The 23,226-nt window shown below is 46.8% G+C and overlaps 1 protein-coding gene and 1 long non-coding RNA gene across 2 annotated transcripts in view; both read right to left on the bottom strand.

Moving 5' to 3' along the window:
• The window catches only part of IL18RAP (interleukin 18 receptor accessory protein), a 50,530-nt gene extending 32,531 nt beyond the window's left edge, over positions 1-17,999 (bottom strand). The window contains 2 exon segments of the mRNA XM_075917392.1: positions 12,977-13,154; positions 17,880-17,999. Coding sequence (XP_075773507.1) covers positions 12,977-13,046 — 70 coding nt within the window. The 5' untranslated portion in view covers positions 13,047-13,154; positions 17,880-17,999.
• Positions 3,633-9,738, bottom strand: LOC142825487 (uncharacterized). Its single transcript, XR_012899884.1, has 2 exons — positions 8,845-9,738; positions 3,633-7,021 (listed from the first exon to the last, which is right to left on the bottom strand). It is a non-coding gene; the product is annotated as an uncharacterized LOC142825487 (long non-coding RNA).
• Positions 18,000-23,226: the final 5,227 nt, after the last annotated feature.

Genomic DNA, 23,226 nt, shown 5'->3' with positions numbered 1-23,226 from the left:
GCAATAGCCTTAGTACTTGAAGAAGCCGAGAAGCTGACGTTGGGGGGGGGGGGTCATGCAAGTGTATACTCCCCATATGGTCCAAGCAATGCTGGATGCTAAGGGTGGTCTTTGGCTAACCCAGGCTTGGGTAGCTAGGTATCAGGCTAAGGTATTAGAGAACCCCGAAGTGACCTTGCTAACCTGTCCCTCCCTTAACCTGGCCACTCTTTTACTGGAGACAGAGCAGCAGGAACACGACTGCTTGGAGATAATAGATGCCCAATACTCCAGCCGTCCGGACTTAAAGGATCAACCGCTCCCTAATGCGGATTGTGAGTGGTACACTGATGGTAGTAGTGTTGTGGTAGACGGGCAAAGGAGGGCAGGCTACGCTGTCGTGACCCTCCACGATACCGTGGAAGCCGAGGGTATGCCTGCTGGGACATCTGCCCAGCTTGCTGAACTGGTAGCCCTGACCCGTGCACTCGAACTGACAGAGGGAAAACGGGTCAACATCTTTACCGACTCCAGATATGCTTTTGGAGTACTACATGCTCATGCTGGTCTGTGGAAACAGAGGGGCATGCTGACAGTCCAAGGCTGCCTGGTCAAGCATGGGGCCCACATTCTTCGGCTCCTGGAAGCAGTGCAACTACCCTCGGCAGTGGCAGTGGTACACTGCAAGGCTCATCAGAGGGACGACCAAGACATGGCAAAGGGAAATGCCCGGACAGACAAGGAAGCCAACCGTGCTGCCACCGTGCAAGCACTGGAAGCAGAGAACGGCTATATGCAGGCCCTCATCCCATCCGTGGGGGAGCTCCCGATCCATCAGTACTCACCTGAACAAAGAAACCTAGCCACCAAGCTCGGGCTCCGGGAAAAGGAGGGATGGCTCCACTCCACAGAAGGAAAGATCCTCCTATCAAAGGACCTAATCCAACCAGTGCTGCAGAGACTACATCAAACCACTCACGCCGGCAAAGAGGCTTATGAATAAATACTTCTTAACCTCTGGACTTCGGCCCCTAGCATCTCAGATACAGGCCAACTGTCTGGTCTGTCAAAAGAACAACCCTTGACCAGGATTTTCAGTACCATCAGCTACTCTGGAACCCACCCCAGGCCTGGGATTGGTTTGGCAGATAGATTTCACTGAGCTCCCACGGACTCAAGGGTTCAAATACCTCCTCGTCCTAGTGGATTGATTTAGCGGATGGCCTGAAGCCTTCCCGTGCCGTAACTGTACAGCCAAGACTGTGGCTCTCAAGTTTGTCAAGGAACTCATCCCCCGCTTCGGGCTGCCCTAGTGGATGGAATCTGACAACGGAACCCACTTTACATCCAAGGTGGTCCACCACATAGCAGCCACAAATCCCGTGGAAGCTCCACACGCCATGGCGACCGCAGGCCAGTGGAGTGGTGGAACGCACAAATCAGACCCGTAAGCGTCACCTCTCAAAAATCTGTCAAGAAGCCTCCCTATGGTGGCCTGATGCTTTGCCCATTGTTTTGCTCCGCATCCGCACTCTCCCAAAGTGTAGATTAGGGCTTAGCCCCTTCGAAATTATGTTTGGAAGGGCATGGCTTATGAATGGGACACCGGCTCAGGCAGGGGAGTGGGAACTGGGATGCGGCTTTTTATCTCAGTATATGTGCTCTCTGTCTGCTGCTCTCTCTTCTCTTCACAGGTACACCAAAGACTCACAGCCTCTTCCGCTGGATGCCCCTGTCCACTGCTTGCAGCCGGGAGACTCCGTGCTCGTTCGTACCTGGAAGGACGAGCCTCTCCGGGAGAAGTGGAAGGGACCCCACACCGTCCTGCTGGTTTCCCACACGGCAGCAAAGGTTGAGGGACACAAAAACTGGATTCATCACTCGCGTCTGAAAGCAGTGCCCACATCGCCACCAGCAGAACAGTGGACCGTCCAGCCCGCCAGAGCATCATCCACTGACGCTCTGGGACTTAAGTTGTTGTTTAAAAAGCTCTGAGGGGTTAGGGGGTCTGTTAAGAACGTAGCTGCCCTGTCCAGTAGACTTACCATGGGTTCTAATGCAGAGTTTTCCCTACTAATACTTTTGGCCACAGGTGCCAGTCTCTTGTTGTCTCCCGTGTCGCCCTCCACACATGCAGGATGGGGAAGGGCCTCTGAAAACTTGGCTACTAACACATATGAAGCCCTAAAGGTTGCCTTTGCCCGCGAATTTAATCTCTCCAACTGCTGGGTGTGTTCTCAAATCCCTCACCATGCAGCAGGGTTACCTTGGAGAGTGGTTCCCCAAAATTGTACCCAGGAGCAAAAATATGCTTTAAGTAATGAGTCCTGACATCCCTATTGAAACAGCACGCATCTCCCATCGCCCATTAGACTACACTCCGTTCCCCCAGGGCTCCTCTATTGCCAGCAATCTGCCACAGAAAAACACACCTGGTTTGCTGGTAATAGCACTTGCCAGTATTATTTGTCCCCCATAGCGAACACCTCTATCCCTTTGTTCAATGCGTCAGGTCAAGATTCCGGTGAGGGCTTGCAATTTTACTCGCGCCGCACTGCTCTGCGTGACTTACAGGGCTATAATGGCATGGGGGCAAATGGCCAGTCCTTTTATATATGTGGAACTTATGCTTATAAGTGGCTGCCCCATCGATGGCACGGAAGCTGCTATATAGGACACCTTACCCCTCCTCTTTGCGTTTTAGCCCAACTCCCGCCTGGTCGCCCCAGGCGTACCAGGTCTCTACACGCCACTCCTGAGCCCATTGGTGAAGGGGACAGGCTTGGGATGATCCTGCTCCCATCCTATGGGGTGGCACAACTGGCCCAGCTTTATCGGTGACTCTCTGTGTTCCTCACTAAGTTCGCCAATGACACCTTGGCCATAGAGAAAAGCCTTAACTCGGAGCTTTACCAACTGCGGTTACTGTCCCTCCAGAACCGCCAAGCCTTAGATTATATTCTGGCTTCACAGGGTGGGGTGTGTGCCATCATGGGCAATGAATGCTGTACCTATGTCCCAGAAAACTCGCAGGATATTAACAAACACATCCTGTCAGCTGAACAGGCTTTTAATCAGTGGAAAGCCCAGGAGCAAGACCCTACAATTTTTGATTCCCTCTGGAACTGGCTATCTAGCCTGGGCGGACTGGGGGGAGGCATTGTTTGCCTCCTGCTTACAGGTCTTGTACTATGTCTCATCACTCTCCTCTTGATCATTTGCTGTAAAACGCTCCTACATAAAATCTGTACTTCCCGTTCCCTGGGAACCCCACTATACCCTCTCATAAATGACCCCAGTTCCTTAGCACTTAATCAGCTTTTGTCCTCAGAATATGAGAAAACTCAGACAAACGTTTGTTGAGTATTCTCAAAGGAGGGAGCTGTTGGGGTCACTGGGCATGATCCTAGGTAACTCGGAGGAGTGGAAGATCAAAAGAATCGATGAAGCGCCCCTGCTCTAGGTCCAAGCACCCTAAAAGCCCCCCCTTCCCTCCCCTTCTCACCTTCCCCCCCTTCCCTCTCCTCCCCTCCTTCCCCCCCCTTCTGCCCCTTCTCCGCTCCCCCCGGCACTCTGTGCCGGTGTCGGGGACTCGAACCCGGACGGCCTCTGTTCGTTGTCTGACCGCAAAGAGACAGGCAACACCAGCAAGATCCAATCACAAGCTCTTTATTGAATAGTGCGCACTTACAATAGAGAGCGGCCCGTCTCCAAAGTGAACCAGCCCCGATTTCATTTACAGGTAGGCTTATATAGACAGTTCCGTCGCGTCATAGACTATTCGCCCAAGCAACCAACCCCCCTTTATCAGTTAGAAACCTCTAATTCCCATGCATATCTGGCCAACTATACATCATGGCCTTAAGCAATTCATAATGCATCAGCAATTTCTTATCAGCCCAAAAGACAGGTACTGGGCAATAAGGAGACAGTTCGTTATGGCCAAAGGAGAACAGAAACAGGGAGTTTGGAACAAATGGGGAGAGCAGAAACAGGGAGGCTCCTTATCAGTTCTCAAAACAAACTGTTCCTCATCACAGCAGGTACAAAAATGCAGCTTCTTGCTTATCTCATTTTGCAACTTGAGCAAGCGTGTAGGATGCGTCCCTGCTTGAACCTATCTCCAGTTCTACCCAGGGACTACCCAGAAACCTTTGTTACATTTGCTTTAGCATAACTGCACTAGGCCTATTCTTCTAGGGCCTAACAGTCCCCCCTTTGTCCCTAGAGTACCGTGAAGGGACTCTTGGGACACATTGTAACAACTTACTACTTGCAACATCCACAACGAATTAGGACATAGAGAACTACCAAACCACAAATAACAATGACAGCGCTACGAAGTAGGTTATGGAGCCAACCACCGACATTTGGAAACCAGCTAAACAGGTCGCTCCACGAAGAATCCCCTTTCTTTCCTCCATGATCTTTTGCTACTTGCATAAGATGATGCACTCTGTCCTAAGTGGCATTATAAACATCAGGAATATACACACAACATTCTTGTCCAATTAAGGTACATGTTCCTCCTTGAGAGGCTAACAGAATATCTAGTGCTAAGTGATTCTGGAGAACCATCTGCCGGATCTTTCTCTGCTCGATAGCCAGATTAGTTAAAGCATCAGCAGTGATATTAGCCATTATTTCCAAAATTCCTTGAAGCCTCATTACTCCTTCTCCTATTCGATAAAAGGCCCCTCCACAAGCATTGGGAAATGCTGCACAAACACCTGTCCAATCATTCACAGCCCGCCAAGTAAGAGGACGAGATTCTTTAGCATCTGTCTCAGCGTCCCTCATATTTCTAATCTTTCCAGTGGGGAGATGAGGGCGGTAAACAACAGGTGGCTCCAACCAGGCCAAGTAGCAGGATCCACTCCATGAAGGAGGAAGGGTCAAATATGCTTTGTTACCGCACACTCAGTACACTCTAAATAAGGGTTGGTTCCATGGACTCTATCCTACCGGTCCGATGGGTAGGGTTGGACCATTCGGATAAGAGCATAAACAGAGAGACTTGTTGCTAGGTCCAGGAGAGCACTGAGTACAATTTAGAGAGGAGCAGTTATAATGGGTGTGTGTGAAGGAAGGTACGCAGGACGATATATTTACTTTCATTAACCTAGGGATCAGAAAGTCAGCTGTACCATTGATAATTTGGTATTTATCTTCAGTTAGAGTATAAGCAGACCCGACATGGGAAATGTCAAGTGCACTGACTGATTCTGACAAGCATACTAGAATCAGTAGACTACCTTTTTAATAGGCACTAATGTCTGGGTTTTCTTATACATTCAGGAATCCTCTATTTTTAATCTCAGTCTTTTCCTAAGTAATGTTTAGATTTCCTGAGGAATCCTTTTAAGATGGGGTCCATGTCATGTTCATTGCACAAAGGGGAATGGGAACCATAAGCAACCCTCTTTGACTATCCACTGGGACTAGGGAACACACCCACCATGATGTATTATGTAATTCTGGCATTCGAGCTTTCAGCTCATATGCAAGATGAACAAAGGTGTTAGAACTGTTAGTTTCTACAGCCTTTACATCCTATACTACCAAAAGAGAAAGATAACAAATAATAAAAGTAAAAACATAAGAACCCAGGCCAGAAAACGAGGCCTTCCTTCCGGGAAAGGACACCACCAGTCTAAGGTTTCCTCAGTCGAAGTTGAAGCTTCAGGTCGCCCAAAGGGGTAGCAGTCTATTTGTCCTGGGCACAGATGTCGTCTGCTTCTGGTTCACCCGGTTCGTGGTGGGGTGAACGTGCGTGGCTCCCTTGAAGTCCGATGTCGTCTGCTTCTGGGCCTGGATTGACGGTACCAGGCCTGTGCTGATCCCCGTCTACTTCTGGACCTGGGTTTTTGGTACCAGGTCTGCAGTGCTCTTTGTTGGGGCCAACTTGTGTAGGCACTGGAACCGGTTAGCGGTGGGAGGCGTGAATCCAGGCGGACAATTCCTCACACTTTACAGCAGTATGGGAGGTCAGAAGGACTTGGTAGGGACCCTTTCACCTGGGTTCCAGGGCAGTCTTCTACTGGTAAACCTTCACGCAAACCTAATCTTCTGGTTGTAGTTTATGGCACGGCACAGTCAGGACCTCCTGGAAGGCGTCCTTAACCTGAGAATGATAAGACTGTACACACCTCATAAGTTCTTGACAATACTTGACTATGCTTTCTTTAATAAGTGTTGCATCAGCCAGGTCAATTTTTTGGCTGCTTAACAATTTCATAGGTCGGCCACATGCAATTTCATGTGGACTGAGTCCAGTTTTCTAATTAGGAGTCACTCTTATGCTCATTAGGGCAATTGGGAGTGCTTCTACCCATGTTAAGCCAGAGTTCTTACATATTTTTGCAAGTTTGTTCTTTAAAATCCTGTTTCATTTCTCTCCTGCTCCTGCGCTCTCCAGGTGTCATGCGCAGTGCGGTGCTTGTCTGATAGAGTAGTACTTTGCCAGTTTTTAAACAATTTGTCCAGTAAAGTGGGTACTTTTATCACTGGAAATCACAAAATGTATTCCTCATGATGGGATGTAATGATTTAGAAGTTTGTTTTTTTTTTTGCCACTGTGATGGCATCAGCTTTCCTGCAGGGAATAAGCTTTTACCTATCTTAAAAACAAGCAAACAATAACTAACACATATTCAAAAGATTGACATTTAGGCAATTGAATAAAGTCCATTTGTAAATTCAGCCATGGTCCCAAAGGCAGAGGTCTGGTTGCCGGAACTGTCTTTACAGGTTTACCCACATTGTGGGCTTGGCAGACAGGGCAAGCCAGACAATAATCTTTGGCTGCTTGGGAGAATTTGGGAGCAAACTAATTTTGTTTTACCTTTGCCAACGTGTAACAATCCATGGAGCACAGAGGCAAGGTGAAGTAGCAAGACCACTGGGGCAACAATGTGGCCATCAGAGCTGCACCAGTAGTGGTCTGGGTGCAAGGTGCACCCTGCCAGTCTCCACTCCTGCTTTCCCGATTCTGGGGCTTGGTCTTGCAGAAGGGCCAGTTCCGAAAGAGATGGCAAAGGAGCTGGTGATCATAGGAGAGAAGGGAAAAAACAGCAGGTAGAGGAGCAGATTCCTCTACATTCCATACAGTACAAACTGCATAGTCTGATACTAAAACTCCACTAGAATTAGAAAAGCAAAAACCATCTGTGTAAAGCACAAAGTTAAAATTATTTAAGGGATTTAAATTATTCTTTCATTAAAACAACAATATCGTACACACAACAATGTTTGAAATACATATATCACAATTAGGACACACAAGACAAATTTGGATAGAACACAGAACACAAACTTATTATGTCATGACACAGAACCATGTTTTTTTTTTTCTTCAGTTACTTTTCAGCTAATATTAGTGCTTTTTGATAATCTGAAAGACAAAGAAAACATTTCTACCCACACTGGGGTTGTGCATTATATTTTAGAATACTTTCTTTACCAATGTTCTTTGCTAATTTTTGATTAGCCTGCTGTTACCTAATGGTATGCTTTTGTTTTGCACACTAGCTTCAGAGGGTTTGAGTAAATTACTTCATTGTTTAATTATTAAGTTAAAGATGACATGCCTCAGTTTCTTTCTTGTACTGCAGACCAGGCTTTTTTTTTTTTCTCTAATGTGTGAAGCTTCAAATAATTTACTGCCACAGAAACTTTTTCTTAGAACAAGACCCTTGCTAGTTAATATTTTAGCAAGCAAAAAGGTTTTCTTTTCCTGAAAAGACTTATATACAATGTTACAGGCTTACTTATGGGGGACATGCTCCCCCTTTCCAGAACAGACAGGCAGTTTGCAGACACACACAACCTTGGATCTGAAAGCAAGCCAAAAGTGCTATCAACTCAGCTTTGAACAGAAAAACAGTGAAGTTTCTGGGCTTGGATTTCTTTAAAACAATAATTAGTTTTCTTGGAAGACACATTTAACCCTTAGGGTGCAGGTTTTACAAATTTACAATGTATAGATTTTATTCTTTTATGCAGTTAACCAATTAAGTTTCAGTAGAATTCCTTATTTCTATTTAATAAATTTAACAAAGTGTCTATAGCCAAATGTTTAAACTTTATTGTTTCTTTGCCTAGATAATTAAAAGAGGCTGCAAGAAACAAGGAGTCATTTTTAAAGCAGGTTTCCCTTCATATATAACAACAATCGCTTAATTCCTTCTTTCTCTCTCTTCTCCTCTCTTATTGTACACCCGTGTCGCAATGCTAACCACTTTAGGTAAACTTTTCCCTTGCATCCCGTCCGAATTCAGATCTCAGTTAGGCTCAGCGGTGGGCATACCTCTCTAAGCTTGATTCTGGTGATGTGCTCCAGCCTTTTCTTTAACCTTTTGATGCTCATTTTCCGTGAGGAGGGTATTTAACAATTGAATCACATCAGCCCAGGTTGGCAGATGGATAGAGAAAATGGTACGGAATATTCTTTTTACCACCTCCGGGGCATAGGGTGGGGGAAGTTTAACAGATTTTTCTACACACACAGCCTGCAGAGCCTTTTTAAATTCCTTTGGTTTGTAATTATACTATACAATAAATATTCCATTTGTCCGGGTCTAAGATTGACCAGTATGTCCTTTAGGGCATTCATTCTTTCTACGGAAAACATCCCGCAGTCTGGCCAATCATTATCCGGGGACAAATTAGCAGTGAGTGAAGGCCATTGTGTTTGACACAAATCCTTCATTTTAGATTTTGCTTGACCGGCCGTTCCAGAAATGTCCTTCCAATCCCTTAGGATCAGGGTCAACGGGGCGTCCCCCGGGCACTTACTGCCGCCCTGTCCCATCTTTACTAGCCAAAGGATCCTTAACCCAATTTCTCAATACCGAGCGCGCTTACCTCTCCAGGGACTTTAACCCCGAACACTCCAGGGACTTTAACCCCGAACACTTCAGGGACTTTAACCCCGAGGTCCTGGATCCTACACAACGGGTAGGTGATGTTGCTGGATTTCTGCGGGCCTCAGCTGGTTCACAGGACACGCCTTATCGCCGGAGCAGGGATCAGGCCACCTGGCAAGGCTCCTCAAAACCGGAGGATGCGCGCTGCGTTGCTTCGGAGTCCGATCCTCTGCACCGGAGAGTCAGACGGGTCCCATCTGGGGTGCCAAATTTGTCGGGGACTCGAACCCGGACGGCCTCTGTTCGTTGTCTGACCGCAAAGAGACAGGCAACACCAGCAAGATCCAATCACAAGCTCTTTATTGAATAGTGCGCACTTACAATAGAGAGCGGCCCGTCTCCAAAGTGAACCAGCCCCGATTTCATTTACAGGTAGGCTTATATAGACAGTTCCGTCGCGTCATAGACTATTCGCCCAAGCAACCAACCCCCCTTTATCAGTTAGAAACCTCTAATTCCCATGCATATCTGGCCAACTATACATCATGGCCTTAAGCAATTCATAATGCATCAGCAATTTCTTATCAGCCCAAAAGACAGGTACTGGGCAATAAGGAGACAGTTCGTTATGGCCAAAGGAGAACAGAAACAGGGAGTTTGGAACAAATGGGGAGAGCAGAAACAGGGAGGCTCCTTATCAGTTCTCAAAACAAACTGTTCCTCATCACAGCAGGTACAAAAATGCAGCTTCTTGCTTATCTCATTTTGCAACTTGAGCAAGCGTGTAGGATGCGTCCCTGCTTGAACCTATCTCCAGTTCTACCCAGGGACTACCCAGAAACCTTTGTTACATTTGCTTTAGCATAACTGCACTAGGCCTATTCTTCTAGGGCCTAACACCGGCAACACCAGTAACATTTTATTTGCATTTTTGCATATTCATTATGGTAATTAATTGTAAGAGGTCACATGTTATTTTACATCACATCTGTACCCACACAATACATGTCGTAATGGGTGAGAGTTTGCTGATATCTACAACACTAAAAAAAAATATCACAGAAAGAATTCTCCTCTGGCTGCTGGGTGGGGCAGCCCCTGTCCCCGTGGTGACTGGTGCCTGCAGAGGGAAGGATACAAGGAGGGGCACCCACAGGGGCAGGGGGCATACAGGGCACCCTATTTAGCAACTGAAATTTTGTCAGAGGCATAAGAGCTGGTGCCCCCAAGTGCTACCACCAATCACCTCTGCCCTCCCTCCACCTACCTCATGGGGTGGGGAGCTGCCATTGTATCTCCCCCGTCTCCTTCTGTACAACCCCTGCCTCGTGTCTCTCCCTTCCCCAGCCAGGCTGCTCTTGCTCCCAGTTTCCCCTCCCCGCATCCCCCCTTTTCTCCCTATGATCCCCTCCCAGAGTTCCCTCCATTGCACCTCTGCTCCCATCCTCCCCATAAGTCCTCAGTGAATTCCCCCAACTTCCCTTTAATGCTTCCCACATCGACCTCTTGCCCCCGCCTCACACATCCCTGTTCTCCTTCACCTGCCTCCACCCCTCTTCAGCCCCTCCCCCCAAGATTGGCGGCCCCCCAAGGCTGGTTCCCAGTACTCTGGAAGCTGGCAGCAGCTTCTCTGGGCCCCAGAAAGGGATCACAGCCAGGTGCACTGGGAGAAGCCCAGGGACAAACACTCCCCTTGCAGCCCCAGGGCACTGGAGGCACCACTCCCGGAGGGAAAGGGGGAGTCTCTCTTACCTGTCCCCCAAGTGCTGCCCACCCTGGGGCAGGAGCTGGCTAGGCTGTTGGTCTGCCCTGGGAGAGGCTCCTCAGGAGTAGCGGGACTGGCCCTGCTGAAATTCCCTCTCCCGGCTGCAGTCCAGGCTCCGGGGACCCAGCAGCAGCCCTGCCAGGTCCCACAGCCTGGACCCAGAGTCATTGCAAGCAGCAGCTGCGAGTTGCTTCCTGCTCTAGGGGCCAATCCCAGCCCTGGCTCCCAGAGCTCCTGCCTGCTGCTGTTGCTGCTGGGTCCTATCAAGCTGCCTGCCACTCTGCAACCCTTGCCCCTGGGGGCCCTTCCGCCCCAGGGCTCCGGCAGCATTCCATGTATCAAGGCAGTATCATGCAGAGAAGCCAATGCAGTGCTGGGCACAGGAAGAAGAGACAATCCTGGGGAGAGAAGAAGGGGGATTTCTGGGCAAACAGGGCCGTGCTCCAGAGTCCCACCGAGCCAATCATCAAGGCATGTGCATGGCCTGGCAGTGCGTGGTGGCTTGACAGCTAGCAGTTCACAGCCCAGCACTGGTCCGTGAACCAGCAGTTGGGAGCCACTGATTTACAAAAAACCTGGGGTGGTGCCTTAATCCCTTATCTGATTTGTGGTCATTGGCGGTTCTTTCTGGGTTTGACATACTGCTATCTGTGCAGAGCTGGGGCAGCACGCAAAGAGAGCATGCACAGCCAAACAGTTATCAACTTAAAATAGAGCAAGATACTTGTCAGAACACCGCATCAAATGATGTGGCAACAGGATACATAATCAGTAAACTGTGTGAAGATAATCTTATATTATCTTCCTGTTAGCTATGACGTATCACTTTGAACAATAGTCTATTGCAGTTACAGCTGCCTAGAGAACAGAATTTCCAGCCGAGGAGGAAATTATCAAGTTTTCAGGGGAAAAAATAGTCCTGGTTCTTGACAAAAAGGAAAAACCTTGAAATGTTTCACAGGACAAAAATTCTAAAATATTCTGTTGTGAAAGAACTGAAACAGAAATTTTTGGCCTTCTGGCTGCCTACCTGAAATGCTCTTGCCAATTTCATTTTTTCCTATCAGAGTTATCCTTAGGCATACACAGAATACACAGCTGCTTAGAGTACCTGAACATTTGGGGCACTGCTGGGTTTTAATACCCCTCAGCCCCACCACCTCTTCCTATCCCTGTTCTGTGGCTGCTGCAGCCTGGCCAGTCTCTCTCTGGAGGGAATCTATTTAACTCAAAAGTGAAAAAGCCTCCCACCCTGCCAGACTTATTAGCATAACAATGAAACTGTTAAAGAGCCATTAAGATGGTAATGAAGACATTTAACAGTACTGACTTTACTGATAAAAACAGCTGTGCGTTATTGTACTACTTACTCAGAACATAATACACTTTAAAAAACAACAAATAGTCTGGTAGCACTTTAAAGACTAACAAAACATGTAGATACAAAAGGGAAAACTATGTACAGTAGCATTTTAAAGACTAACAAGATGGTTTTAATAGGTGATAAGCTTTTGTGGGCCAGACCCACTTCCTCAGATCATATTCTGGAAGAGAATTGGCATGACCATATATACCAAAGGAATACAATGAAAAAAGTGAACACATCATTAAACTGATAAATCAGATTTAGTACAGAAGGTGGGGTGAGGGAGAGGGAAAGGAAGGGGGGGGGAATAGCTACTTATGAGTCAATGGATGGCTAATCAGGGGTGATAAATGGGGAGCCCCCATTTTCCCATGGGCATTTTTTTTTATTTTCCTCCAGGATGATTTTCTGACAGAAAAGTCCCCAAAAGTTCCAATTGTAGACCTCTTCTTTTTTATGAAGCAGTATTTTTCCTTGGATGAAGATGTCAAAGGAATCACAGCTGGCACCCTGCAGCTTTTCCAAGAGAAATTAATTGGAGCTCTGTGAAATTCCACTAATACATAGCACCATGAAACCCAATAAAATGTAAGGAAGGGACATTCAAAGTAATGAAACGGATTGTGGTGATGAGATTAAGAAAGGGAGAAAATCTATGGCAAGACAGTCATCTAATCCTGACGTATTCTCCAGTGGAGTTTCAGCAGCAATTTGTTACATTATGCTCTGAAAATTCCAGTTTTTATTTTTCCATCATATTGACATGTCCATTCCCTTCCATTATAACTCCTGGGCTATGAATTTTGTATTTTATGCTGTCCCAAGCACTTCATCAGTGTTTAACCAAAAATGCATAAAATTATAATTCACAAGAAAATCTTACACAGAATCAGGGAAAATTCATGAAATGGTGGTGGGATGTAAATTCATTTTTTTACCAACCAATAAAAATATTTTAATTTTTTGAAATATTTCCACAAACATGAAACAATTTCTTACCTGACAGATTAAACTCTCTAACCTCTGCTCCTTTGATAAACAATAGTAGAATCCAGCAAAGAATAAACATTTTTTTCCTTTCCAATTTTGATTCACTCTGGAAACATATGTTCTTAGTTGGCCTGTGAAGTACTGTGGAACAGATGATCAGAAATGCCTCCTGTCAACATGATCTTTGCTGTAAAGGAGGAAAATTGCTTTATTTTGAATGAAAGTCCACTCTACACGGGAGTGGGAAGTGGTATTTCACACAGTGCATAACATTGCAGCATAAAATTGGTAGACATCATTTCCCACTAAGAGATCATGTCTTTTTGAAAATTGGTATGTACCATATTTTTACAAAAGAACATAAGAACAGCCATACTGTGTCAGACCAAAGGTCCATCTAGCCCAGTATCCAGTCTTCCAAAAGTGGCCATGCCAGGTGCCCCAGAAGGAGTGAACAGAACAGGGATGCTTCAAACAATCCCTCTCCCATCACCTATTCCCAGCCTCTGACAGAGACTAGGGACACCATTCCTACACACCCTTGCTAATGGCCATTGATGGACCTAATCTCTATGAATTTATCTAGTTCTTTTTCAAACTCTGTTAAAGTTCGGGTCTTCACAACTTCCTCCGGCAAAGAGTTCCACAGGCGGACCATGAGCTGCAAAAAGAAAAACTTCCTTTTGTTTGTTTTAAACCTGCTACCTCTTAATTTCATTTGGTGACCTCTAGTTCTTATGTTATGGGAACAAGTAAATAACTTTTCCTTATTTACTTTTTCTACATCAGTCATGAGCTTATAGACCTCTATCATATCCCCCCTTAGTCTCCTCTTTTCTAAGCTGAGAAGTCCCGGTCTTTTTCATCTCTCATCATATGGGAAGAGATCATTTTTTACCCATTGACAATGTATCTTTTTTGAGATGAGGAGACCATAGCTGTACGTAGTATTCAAGATGTGGGTGTACCATGGTTTTATACAGAGGCAATAAGATTTTCTCTGTCTTATTCTCTATCCCTTTTTAATGATTCTGTTTGCTTTTTTGACTGCCTCTGCACATTGAGTGGATGTTTTCAGAGAACTATCCACAACTCCAAGATCTCTCGAGTGGTTATAGCTAACCTCATCATAGCTGTAGTTATAATTCCACTAGGCAAGCCAGTTCAGTCTGACATCCAAGACAATCATGGTGGCTATGTCTAGACTAGCATGATTTTCCGAAAATGCTTTTATCGGAAAAGTTTTCTATTAAAAGCATTTTCGGAAAAGAGCGTCTAGATTGGCACGGACGCTTTTCCGCAAAAGCACATTTTGTGGAAAAGCGTCCATGGCCAATCTAGACGCACTTTTGTGCAAAAAAGCCCCAATTGCCATTTTCACAATCGGGGCTTTTTTGCGCAAAACAAATCTCAGCTGTCTACACTGGCCCTTTTGCGCAAAAGTTTTGCACAAAAGGGACTTTTGCCCCAACGGGAGCAGCATAGTATTTCCGCAAAAAGCACTGATTTCTTACAGTAGGAAGTCCATGCTTTTGTGGAAATTCAAGCAGCCAGTGTAGACAGCTGGCAAGCTTTTCCGGAAAAGTGGCTGATTTTCCAGAAAAATTGGCCAGTCTAGACACAGCCTGTGTCTTTTTTAAAGTTCTTACTATATATGTTAGAAATGTTCATCTGTCTGTCCGGTGGTCTGTCTGTGATTCCATTTGTTGAAGAACTCCTCCTAAACAGCAGGAGCTAGGACCACCAAATTTGCTATGCACCTTCCTCTTATCATAACTTAAAGCAAGGTCAGGGTTTGGTTGTGCCAGGAAAATGGGATGTACCTGGAATTTTATTGTTTCTCATAAAAATGGAAAAGCAGGGGTCTGGTAGGAAGGACAATTATACTGCAGAATGACTACAAGGGCGCAAGAAAGGAGCAGAGATGGAGATTGAATCAGTTATGACCCCACTAGGCCTGCAGCAGGCAGAGGTGGAATAAGGGACCGCTATCTATTATATATGTCTGAGAGTTTGTCTGTCTGTCCCCCAGGTGGGGGACATGCACCCCTCCCCTGGCTATGCCTGCTGGAGTTGCAGCAGCCATGGACAGATGCTTCTCCCCTGGCCCCAAGTTGCTGTGGTAAGAAAAGTCTGGAGTTGTCCTCTCTCCCCAGGGCAGCCTGCGTACTAAACCCCTCATCCCCAGCCCCACCCTAGAGCAATGATTTAAATGAAAAAAACCAAAACTTATGTGAATTAAGGACCCAAGCAATGCCAGGCGAATCTTCTAGTTAGCAATAATAACAATGTTCTCAGTGGCTGCGTCTAGACTGGCATGATTTTCTGCAAAAGCAGCCGCTTTTGTGCAAAATCTTGCCGCCTGTCTACACTGGCCGCAAGTATTTGCGCAAGAACACTGACTTTGTAATGTACAAAATCAGTGGTTCTTGCACAAATATTTTGACGCTCCCGCTCAGGGATAAGCCTCTTGCGCAAGTATTCTTGCGCAAGAGGGCCAGCGTAGACAGCAACGTTAATTTCTTGCACAAGAAAGCCCAATGGCTAAAATGGCCATCGGAGCTTTCTTGTGCAAGAGAGCTTCTACACTGGCACGGATGCTTTTGTGCAAAAGCAAATCTTTTGTGCAAAGGCACATGCCAGTATAGACGCTCTCTTGCGCAAATACTTTTAACGGAAAAACTTTTCCATTAAAAGTATTTGCGCAAAATCATGCCAGTATAGACGCAGCCAGTATGTGTACAGTGTCTACTTCTGCAGTGTCTAGGCATCATACAAGGCTTGAACTGAACTATTCAGCCTCACAATAAGATTGTGTATGTTAGCTACACTTGAATTGTGAGTACTTTGGCTACCTATTCTTTTTGATCTATCATCAGTCCATCAAGTGACTCTGCACTCGCAAATTCATGTAACAGGCACTGACTCATGCTGTAGAAAAAAGTCCTGGTTGAGTTTTTTGGTCTGTGGGCACACTATGCAAATCAGGTCCCATTCACACAAGCAATGAGACACACTTCCTTCCCCCAGTTTATTTTGACATCAGCAGCATTAATGAACACACTCCCATTTTGCAGCCTACAGGGAAATTATTCTACATAGACAGCTGCTCTGCCAGGAACTGACCAGGGCTTGCTGTTTGTCATTATACGTGTTAATTATAGTTCACATTTCCCACCTCTGTTTTGATATTAAATCGGTTCTTGCTCATCTTGCCCATTTCTCGTGGATTTTAAAATCAGCATGAAGCTGCAATTCCAAGGGTCTTGGGCTAGGCTGAATCAGGTGACTTCCTCTTAGTAATAGAAGGCTCTGTTTTATGCTACATTAATTCTGAAGACAATCAGTGGCAGAAAGTGCAGCATAAAAGCATTTTGACAGAGGGTAGGTCAGAACTTCATTTAAAGACAACCCATAATGTATTTGTTATTTCTTAGAAACGGTAATTTTTTTCTGTATTTTGTGTAAAATCATCCTGGGACATTCTTTTGATGTGTATCTTCACTGTCACAAATGCACCCACACTAAATTTCCAGTCACCAGATGAGACTGTTTTCCTCCTCCAGGTTCCTCCCGACAGCCAACATTCAGCACCCTTCTTTTGGGGAGGGAAAGTCTCTCTCCCTTTGACCTTCTGAGGAGGCAGCAAGGGAGAAATCATGCACTTTCTAACACTTTTGCCCAAAGCCAGATTTAGCATTTTTGGGGTGCACCTGGGAGATAGTCTATCAAAGCCATCACACTACAAAGAAAGCAGGTTAATTTTCATTGCAGTATTACCACGTGACAGGAGGCTGGCTTGAGGAAGGGTCAGCAAGATGATTCTTCGAGATACACCCCAAAGTTGATTGATTACTCTGTGCATCAGGAAGAGACTGGGAAGTCTGCCACTGAAATAAAGCCCAGCCAGGTTTTTTCCCTTCCACTACTACCTATTGGTTTGCATCAATTTCTAATTCTAGGCTCTCATCACAAGTGGAAGGGGCAATGATGGGCAACCTAGGCTGCGTGGCAGTGCGCACGGTCTCATAGTGAGGACCTGAATGCAGGGGAGAAAGCAATCTCTTTTTTAATCAATCCAGCTTTTTTTATGCAGAACCAGCATCCCCTGGATATGTACTGAATACTTGAAGGGGACAAATTTCCCTACTACAGTTAACTGGGAAGAAAACTAAGTTCCTTGCCCCACCAGCCAGGATACCGATTCCACTTGGGGAGAGCTGTTCAGATACAAAATAATTATTGAAATCTAATCTTCACTTCCTGTGGTAAAGTATTAAAGTCTAAAAGGCTATTGAACTATGTTACCCTACCCTATTTCAGATCCTCCAGGTTTCTTTCAGAATAGTAGCAAGCCTATGTACGCCACGTATTATTTTGTTTATATAGCAACTTTGATCGGAAGAAATTACAATCCAGTTCATGAGAGATTCTGGGTCAGGGTAGCCCTTGAAGGTCTAGTGCAGAGTAGCATGAGAATGACAGAATTTATTGTCTTGAGTCTGATCTCACCCATACACAAAATAGCTTCTAACATCAGTGTACTTCCACTGACTTCAACAGAGTCACTCCTGGAACATCAATGTAAAAGAGAACAGACTCTCAGGGGAGAAGGCTAGAAGGCAATTAATAGTAACAATCTAGAGATGAGAAAAGCCAGATACATCCACGAAAGAAGCAAAAACTAGACAATCTTGCGAAACAACAACTAAAATATGCATATTGCCATGGTTGCATAAGCACAGAAAGATAATACAGTATTTCAGTATGTATATACAATTAAAGTATACCATCCAACCATCCACCCAACCATCCAACCATCCAATAAAACAGGTAAAAAGCAGGGGAGAAGACAGTTTGAGAGTGTCAGTTAAAAACTTTACTTGAAAGAAGTAATATCTAAAAATCTTACCTGCATCTCCTACCATACTTGATAAGAGCTGTGGTTAGTTCTAGCTGTGAGTCTGTTTCCTTTACAGGAATTTCCTTTACCTCAAAGTCATCATCCCTTCCTTTCTCAGCTTAGTTGTAAAATGTTTATACTCAATTTCCGGCTAGTTTTCTCGTAAGATCAGCACAAAAATTGTGCAACCTTTATATGAAAGTCTAAGTGCAGAGGTGGGGAACCTTTTTTGATGCAAGGGCCGCTGACCTACAGAAAAATCAGTTGGGAGCTGCACAAAAGTGAAAAGCAAAACAAAAGAAACAGAAAAGCACTCCCTACCCTCCCCTCGTATACCAGAGCCCAGTGGGGCCCAGGCTAGCAGATTGTATGGGGCTCCCCTTGGCTCTGGGACAGAGCCAAAAATGAGGGGTTCAGAGTGTGGGAGGGAGCTTTTAGGAATTGGGCTTGAGGTATGGCATCTGAGCAGGAGGGAGGGTGTAGGAATGGGTTGGGGGTTAAGAACATAAAAACAGCCATACTGGATCAGACCAAAGGTCCATCTAGCCCAGTATCCTGTCTTCCAACAGTAGACAATGCCACAGGGCCAGCCTTAGGCCGATTCCCCCGATTCCTCTGAATGGGGCCCTGCACCCTGAACCCGGAAGTGTGCCGGCGCCATGGGCAGTGAGTTAATATTCAGAGCAGGGGGCCCTGCGCCAGCAATATTTGGAGCTGGGTCTCTCCCCAGGTTCTGTCTGGAGCGGTCCCCCAACCCTACCTTCTGGCCACCCTGCACGTCCTCCCACCTGCCCCCAGAGCGTCCCCCTTGGCCCCAGCCCATCCCTGCCGTGCGTGGCTCTCAGTGCGGCTCCCCCTCACCAGCACGTGCTGCTGCTGCTGCTGCTGCCATGCATGGTGTTTGCAGGTGAGTGGGGAAGATGCTTGGGTGTGACATGGTGTCATGGCCTGGGATTTTAAAATGGCTGGGCACCACATTGCGTCACATGGCCTGGGGTTTGGAGTCCGGGGCCCAAGCACAGACTCTGGCCCCGCAAAGTAGAAGGCAGAAAGGAGAGGAGAGGGAAAACTAGGGGGAGTGGAAGGGGGTGGGAGAGGAAGGGGCTTGTGTGGAGGGGAGGGGAGGGGAGGGGAGGAGAGGGGAGGGGAGGGGAGGGAGAGGAAGGGGCTTGTGTGGAGGAGGAGGGGGAAGAAGGGGGAAGGCACCAAGAGACAGAATGGAGGAGAGACAAATGGCAGGGGGCCAAGTGCAGACAATGAGGGAAAGGGCAGGAGGGGAGGTGTCAGTGGGAGGGGGGACAGGGTGATGTTGGGAGAGGAGAGGAGAGGAGAGGAGAGGAGAGGGGAAAGGCATTGGTGGCTAGAGGGAGGAGGGGGAGGTGCTGGGAGAAGGGTTGAAAGAAGGGGTGGGCATGAGAAAGATGGGGATGGAGGGCACAGAGGGGCAGGAGGGGAATGAGGCAGAGAGTGGTGAGGGGGTGGGCATCAAGGAAAAAGAGGGCAACGGGGACAGGGGCAGTAAGGGAAGGAGGAGACACCAGGAGGGTGCAGGGGTAAGGGAAGGTGCAGGTGCCAGGGGATTCTGGGGTGAAGCAGAAGGGCAGATACCTGCAGGGGAGAGACCAGCACCAGAGGAGAGAGGCAGAGCAGGTCTGTAGAGGGAGGTGTTAGAAGAGGGATAGCTCACATGATCAGAGTGGGGCCACTGGAGGAGTGGGCAGGGGGAGAGAAGGGCTGGTGGAGGGGGGCAGATCACAGGAGGGCTGAGGGCAGTGAGAAGGGCAGGAGTCAGGACAGCAGAGGAGGGAGAGAAATTGGGGGGCAGCAGGCACCAGGGGAGCTGATGGAGCAAGGGGAGGAGACATGGCAGCAGAGAGAAAATGTTAAGGTTTATAAAACATTTATTAAGAACTTGGGCGCCACAGTGGCACATCCAAACAAGCCACATGAACTCAAAACAGGTGCACAACACAAAATCAATTCTGCTCATTGGAGGAAACTCTTAGGCTATATCTACACTGGCGGCTTCTTGTGCAAGAACATCTTGCGCAAGGGTTTTTGTGCAAGAAATCTTGCACAAGAACATGTCCACACTGCCATGTGTGAGCTGTGCTGTTGCGCAAGAGCGCCCATGGCAGTGTGGATGCTCTCTTGAACAAGGAAGCTCCAATGGCCATTTTAGCCATAGGGGTTTCTTGCACAAGAAATCCCAGCTGAGCATCCACACTACCCTCTTGTGCAAGAGAGCTTACACCTGTTAGAAAAGAGCGTAGCTCTTGCATAGCTCTTACCATGCCATACTGTAAATTTCCTTGTACAAGAGCAGGCGGGCAGTGTGGCTGCTCTGTGGATTTTTGTGCAAGAATGGCTATATTTGCACAAGAAGCCACAAGTGTAGACATAGCCTTAGCTTAGAAGGAACACCTCCCCCAGCCTCTCTGCCCCCAAGTTAATGTCACACACATTGGGTTAATGCAATTGCAGGATAGTTGCATGAGGGGAGTTTGGTGGGTGCCAAACTAATCCCTGTTGGTAGGAGGATATTGGGAAAAGTCCTTTGAGAGGGGTGACATGACACCTTTTACTTCTGGTCATGTGTCCATCTTGACCCGAGCATGTTACCTCCAGAGGCCTGGTTAACGGGGGTTACGGAGCGTGGTTAATATGGGTCAGGGGGCATGGTTAATGGGGGCTTGGGGTGTGCTTAATGGGGCACCACCAACAATTATACAAATCTGCTGGCCCCAGAGGAGGAGTGCGTCGGCTGCCTGCGCCACAGGAGGTGTGAGTTTAGCGCAGGGTTTTCCTGTGCCACGGGAGGGTATGTGTGTGTGTTGGCGGGGGATTTTTTGTGCTTTTTTTTTTTTTTTTTTTTTTGTTTTTTTGTTCAATCAAAAAAAACTCCTCGGGCTCCCTGTTGAAACTTGTGTGCTTTTTTTGTTTGTTTTTCCTCAACCAAAATTGCTGCGGGGCCCCGTGGAAATTGTTCGAATGGGGCCCTGCACTTCCTAAAGCCGGCCCTGAATGCCAGATGCCCCAGAAGGAGTGAACAGAACAGGCAATCATCACATGATCCTTCTCTACCCATCCCTACCCATCCTGGCTAATAAGTACTGGTGGACCTAATCTCCATGAATGTATCTAGCGCTTTTTTGATTCCTGTTAAAGTCCTGGTCTTCACAACATCCTCTGGCAAGGAGTTCCACAGGCTGACTGAGCGCCACATGAAAAAAAACTTCCTTTGGTTTGTTTTAAACCTGATACCTATTAATTTCGTTTAGTGAATCCTAGTTCTTATGTTATAGGAACAAGTAAATAATTTTTCCCTATTCACTTTTTCCACACCAGTCATGATTTTATAGATCTCTATCATATCCCCCCTTAGTATCCTCTTTTCTAAGCTAAAAAGTCCAAGTCTTTTTCATCTCTCTTCATATGGGATCCGTTCCAAACCCCTAATCATTTTTGTTGCCCTTTTCTGAACCTTTTCCTGTGCCGATACAGGTTGAGCCTCCCAAATCTGGGACTTTCTGGCTGGCAACATCCGTGGTCTGGCAGGGCCATGGATGTTGCTGGTCCAAAGAGCCTGGGAGGTGGGAACTGGAGCCATCTGAGAGAACCCCAGGGGCTGGGGAGCCAGGGCTGGGCCAGCAGCAGCTGAACCAGGGGCGCTTCCATCCCAGCTAGGAACCCGTGGCATCAGCTGGGCCAGGTGGCCAGGGAATCCTAGCCCTTGGTGGGAAACCCCCAGCTGCAGCGAGGATTCCAGAGGCATGCAGCCAGGCAGGGACCCCCCTCTCCTGGAAGTAGTAGGGACAGCAGTAGCTGGGCAGCCCCATCTGGGAATCCCGGGATACCCCTGATGGCAGCAGGGCCAGATTGGGCAGCCCAGAGGAAAGCCAGAACCCATATCCAGCCCCTGGGCCATATGTTCTCCAGCCCTGGTCTAGAGCCTATAATTTCTTTAAAATCTATTGTTAGCCACGTTTAAAAAACAAAACAAAACTTGTGGGCTATTTTGTTTCATTTCAAAGCAGGAAGAACAAAGAAAGTTTTCTGGTGAGGGAGGTTTGTCAAAATGCTGATAATGATTACACAGACCCTGCTTATAGAGTAGTAAGTCACTTAAATATTCAGAGATCAGCACCCACATATGATAATCATCAAACAGGTACCTTTTTATGTAATGCTCTCTTCATATTACTAGGTCTCATGTGACACTGGCAAATCATGTGTCAGTTCATGTCAAGGCTCCTATGCTTCAAGGAACATTGACAAATCTATCGCGTGAAACCAACTTGTCTCTCTAGTGTGGTAGTGCTGATAAAATAGGTGGTAAATTTATGAGAATGTATTTAGTGTTTGGAGTTTATGAAATGCTTGTGAGTTGCTGCCTGCATTAATCTCGTTTATAACACCTAGATCTCATGGTATAAAGTAGCAAGTATTTATTTTGTAATTTTACAAGGTTATGTTATTAAACTGGACACCTCTCCTTCCAGCGCAGGTAGGAGAGAAGCACTGTCAAGTGTGAAATACTAGTTTGCTATGGGCAGTGTCATCCCCTGCCCAAAAACAGAAGGCCCATAGACACTGGATGAACCATTATGGCACATCAGTGGTCAAGTGACCTGATCGATTGCTTCTTCCACACCCGCGAAGGGGGGGCATGCCAAACTCCCTTCCACACCCGCGAAGGGAGGGTATGCCAAACTCTCATCCCATCACAGTTTCAACTTCAAGGAAAGAGAATAAAAATCCCTGAGCAAAAGGAACCGTATCACTGCAGTGCTTGGCATTTGGAGTGGGCAATGTTTCTAAACCTCAGTGAAGGATCCCCAAGCTGCTTAGCTTAGGTTAGCCCATAGAGAGCTTGCAGATCACAGCAGCTTCTATTACTTTTGAAACCTAAGACTGACTCCTTTGTGTGTGCCTGTTTATCTGCTTTAGCCTTCTAAATAACTCTCATTTCTTTTTCCTAGTTAATACATCTTTAGTTTGTTACAGGATTGGCTGTCAGCATTTGTCTTTGATGCGAGAGCTAACGTGCAATTGATCTAGGGTAATGGGCCCTTTGAGCCTGGGGGGCAGAGGCACCAACTCCATGGGGGCTCCAGAATTCAAGCACCCCTAGAATAAAACGGGGGTTGCTCAGTACCCACAGCTGTTCAGCAGGGCCACCAATCAGCAGCCAATCTGCTGTTGGGCAGCTTATGGGAGGTGCTTGGTGGAGGGGACAGAGCAGGGGCAGAAACAGTTGGGGTATGGGCTAGGCAGGGCCTCAGGATGGCACTGGGGTGGAATACTCACAGGAAAAAAAAGTCAGCACCTGTGCTGGGAGAATTGTGAATATTGT

The sequence above is a fragment of the Pelodiscus sinensis genome, chromosome 1 (assembly GCF_049634645.1).
Source record: "Pelodiscus sinensis isolate JC-2024 chromosome 1, ASM4963464v1, whole genome shotgun sequence".
In the NCBI taxonomy this organism is placed as follows: domain Eukaryota; kingdom Metazoa; phylum Chordata; order Testudines; family Trionychidae; genus Pelodiscus; species Pelodiscus sinensis.
The sequence above is the reverse complement of the archived record's forward strand: the minus strand, read 5'-3'. Positions and strand labels throughout refer to the sequence as shown.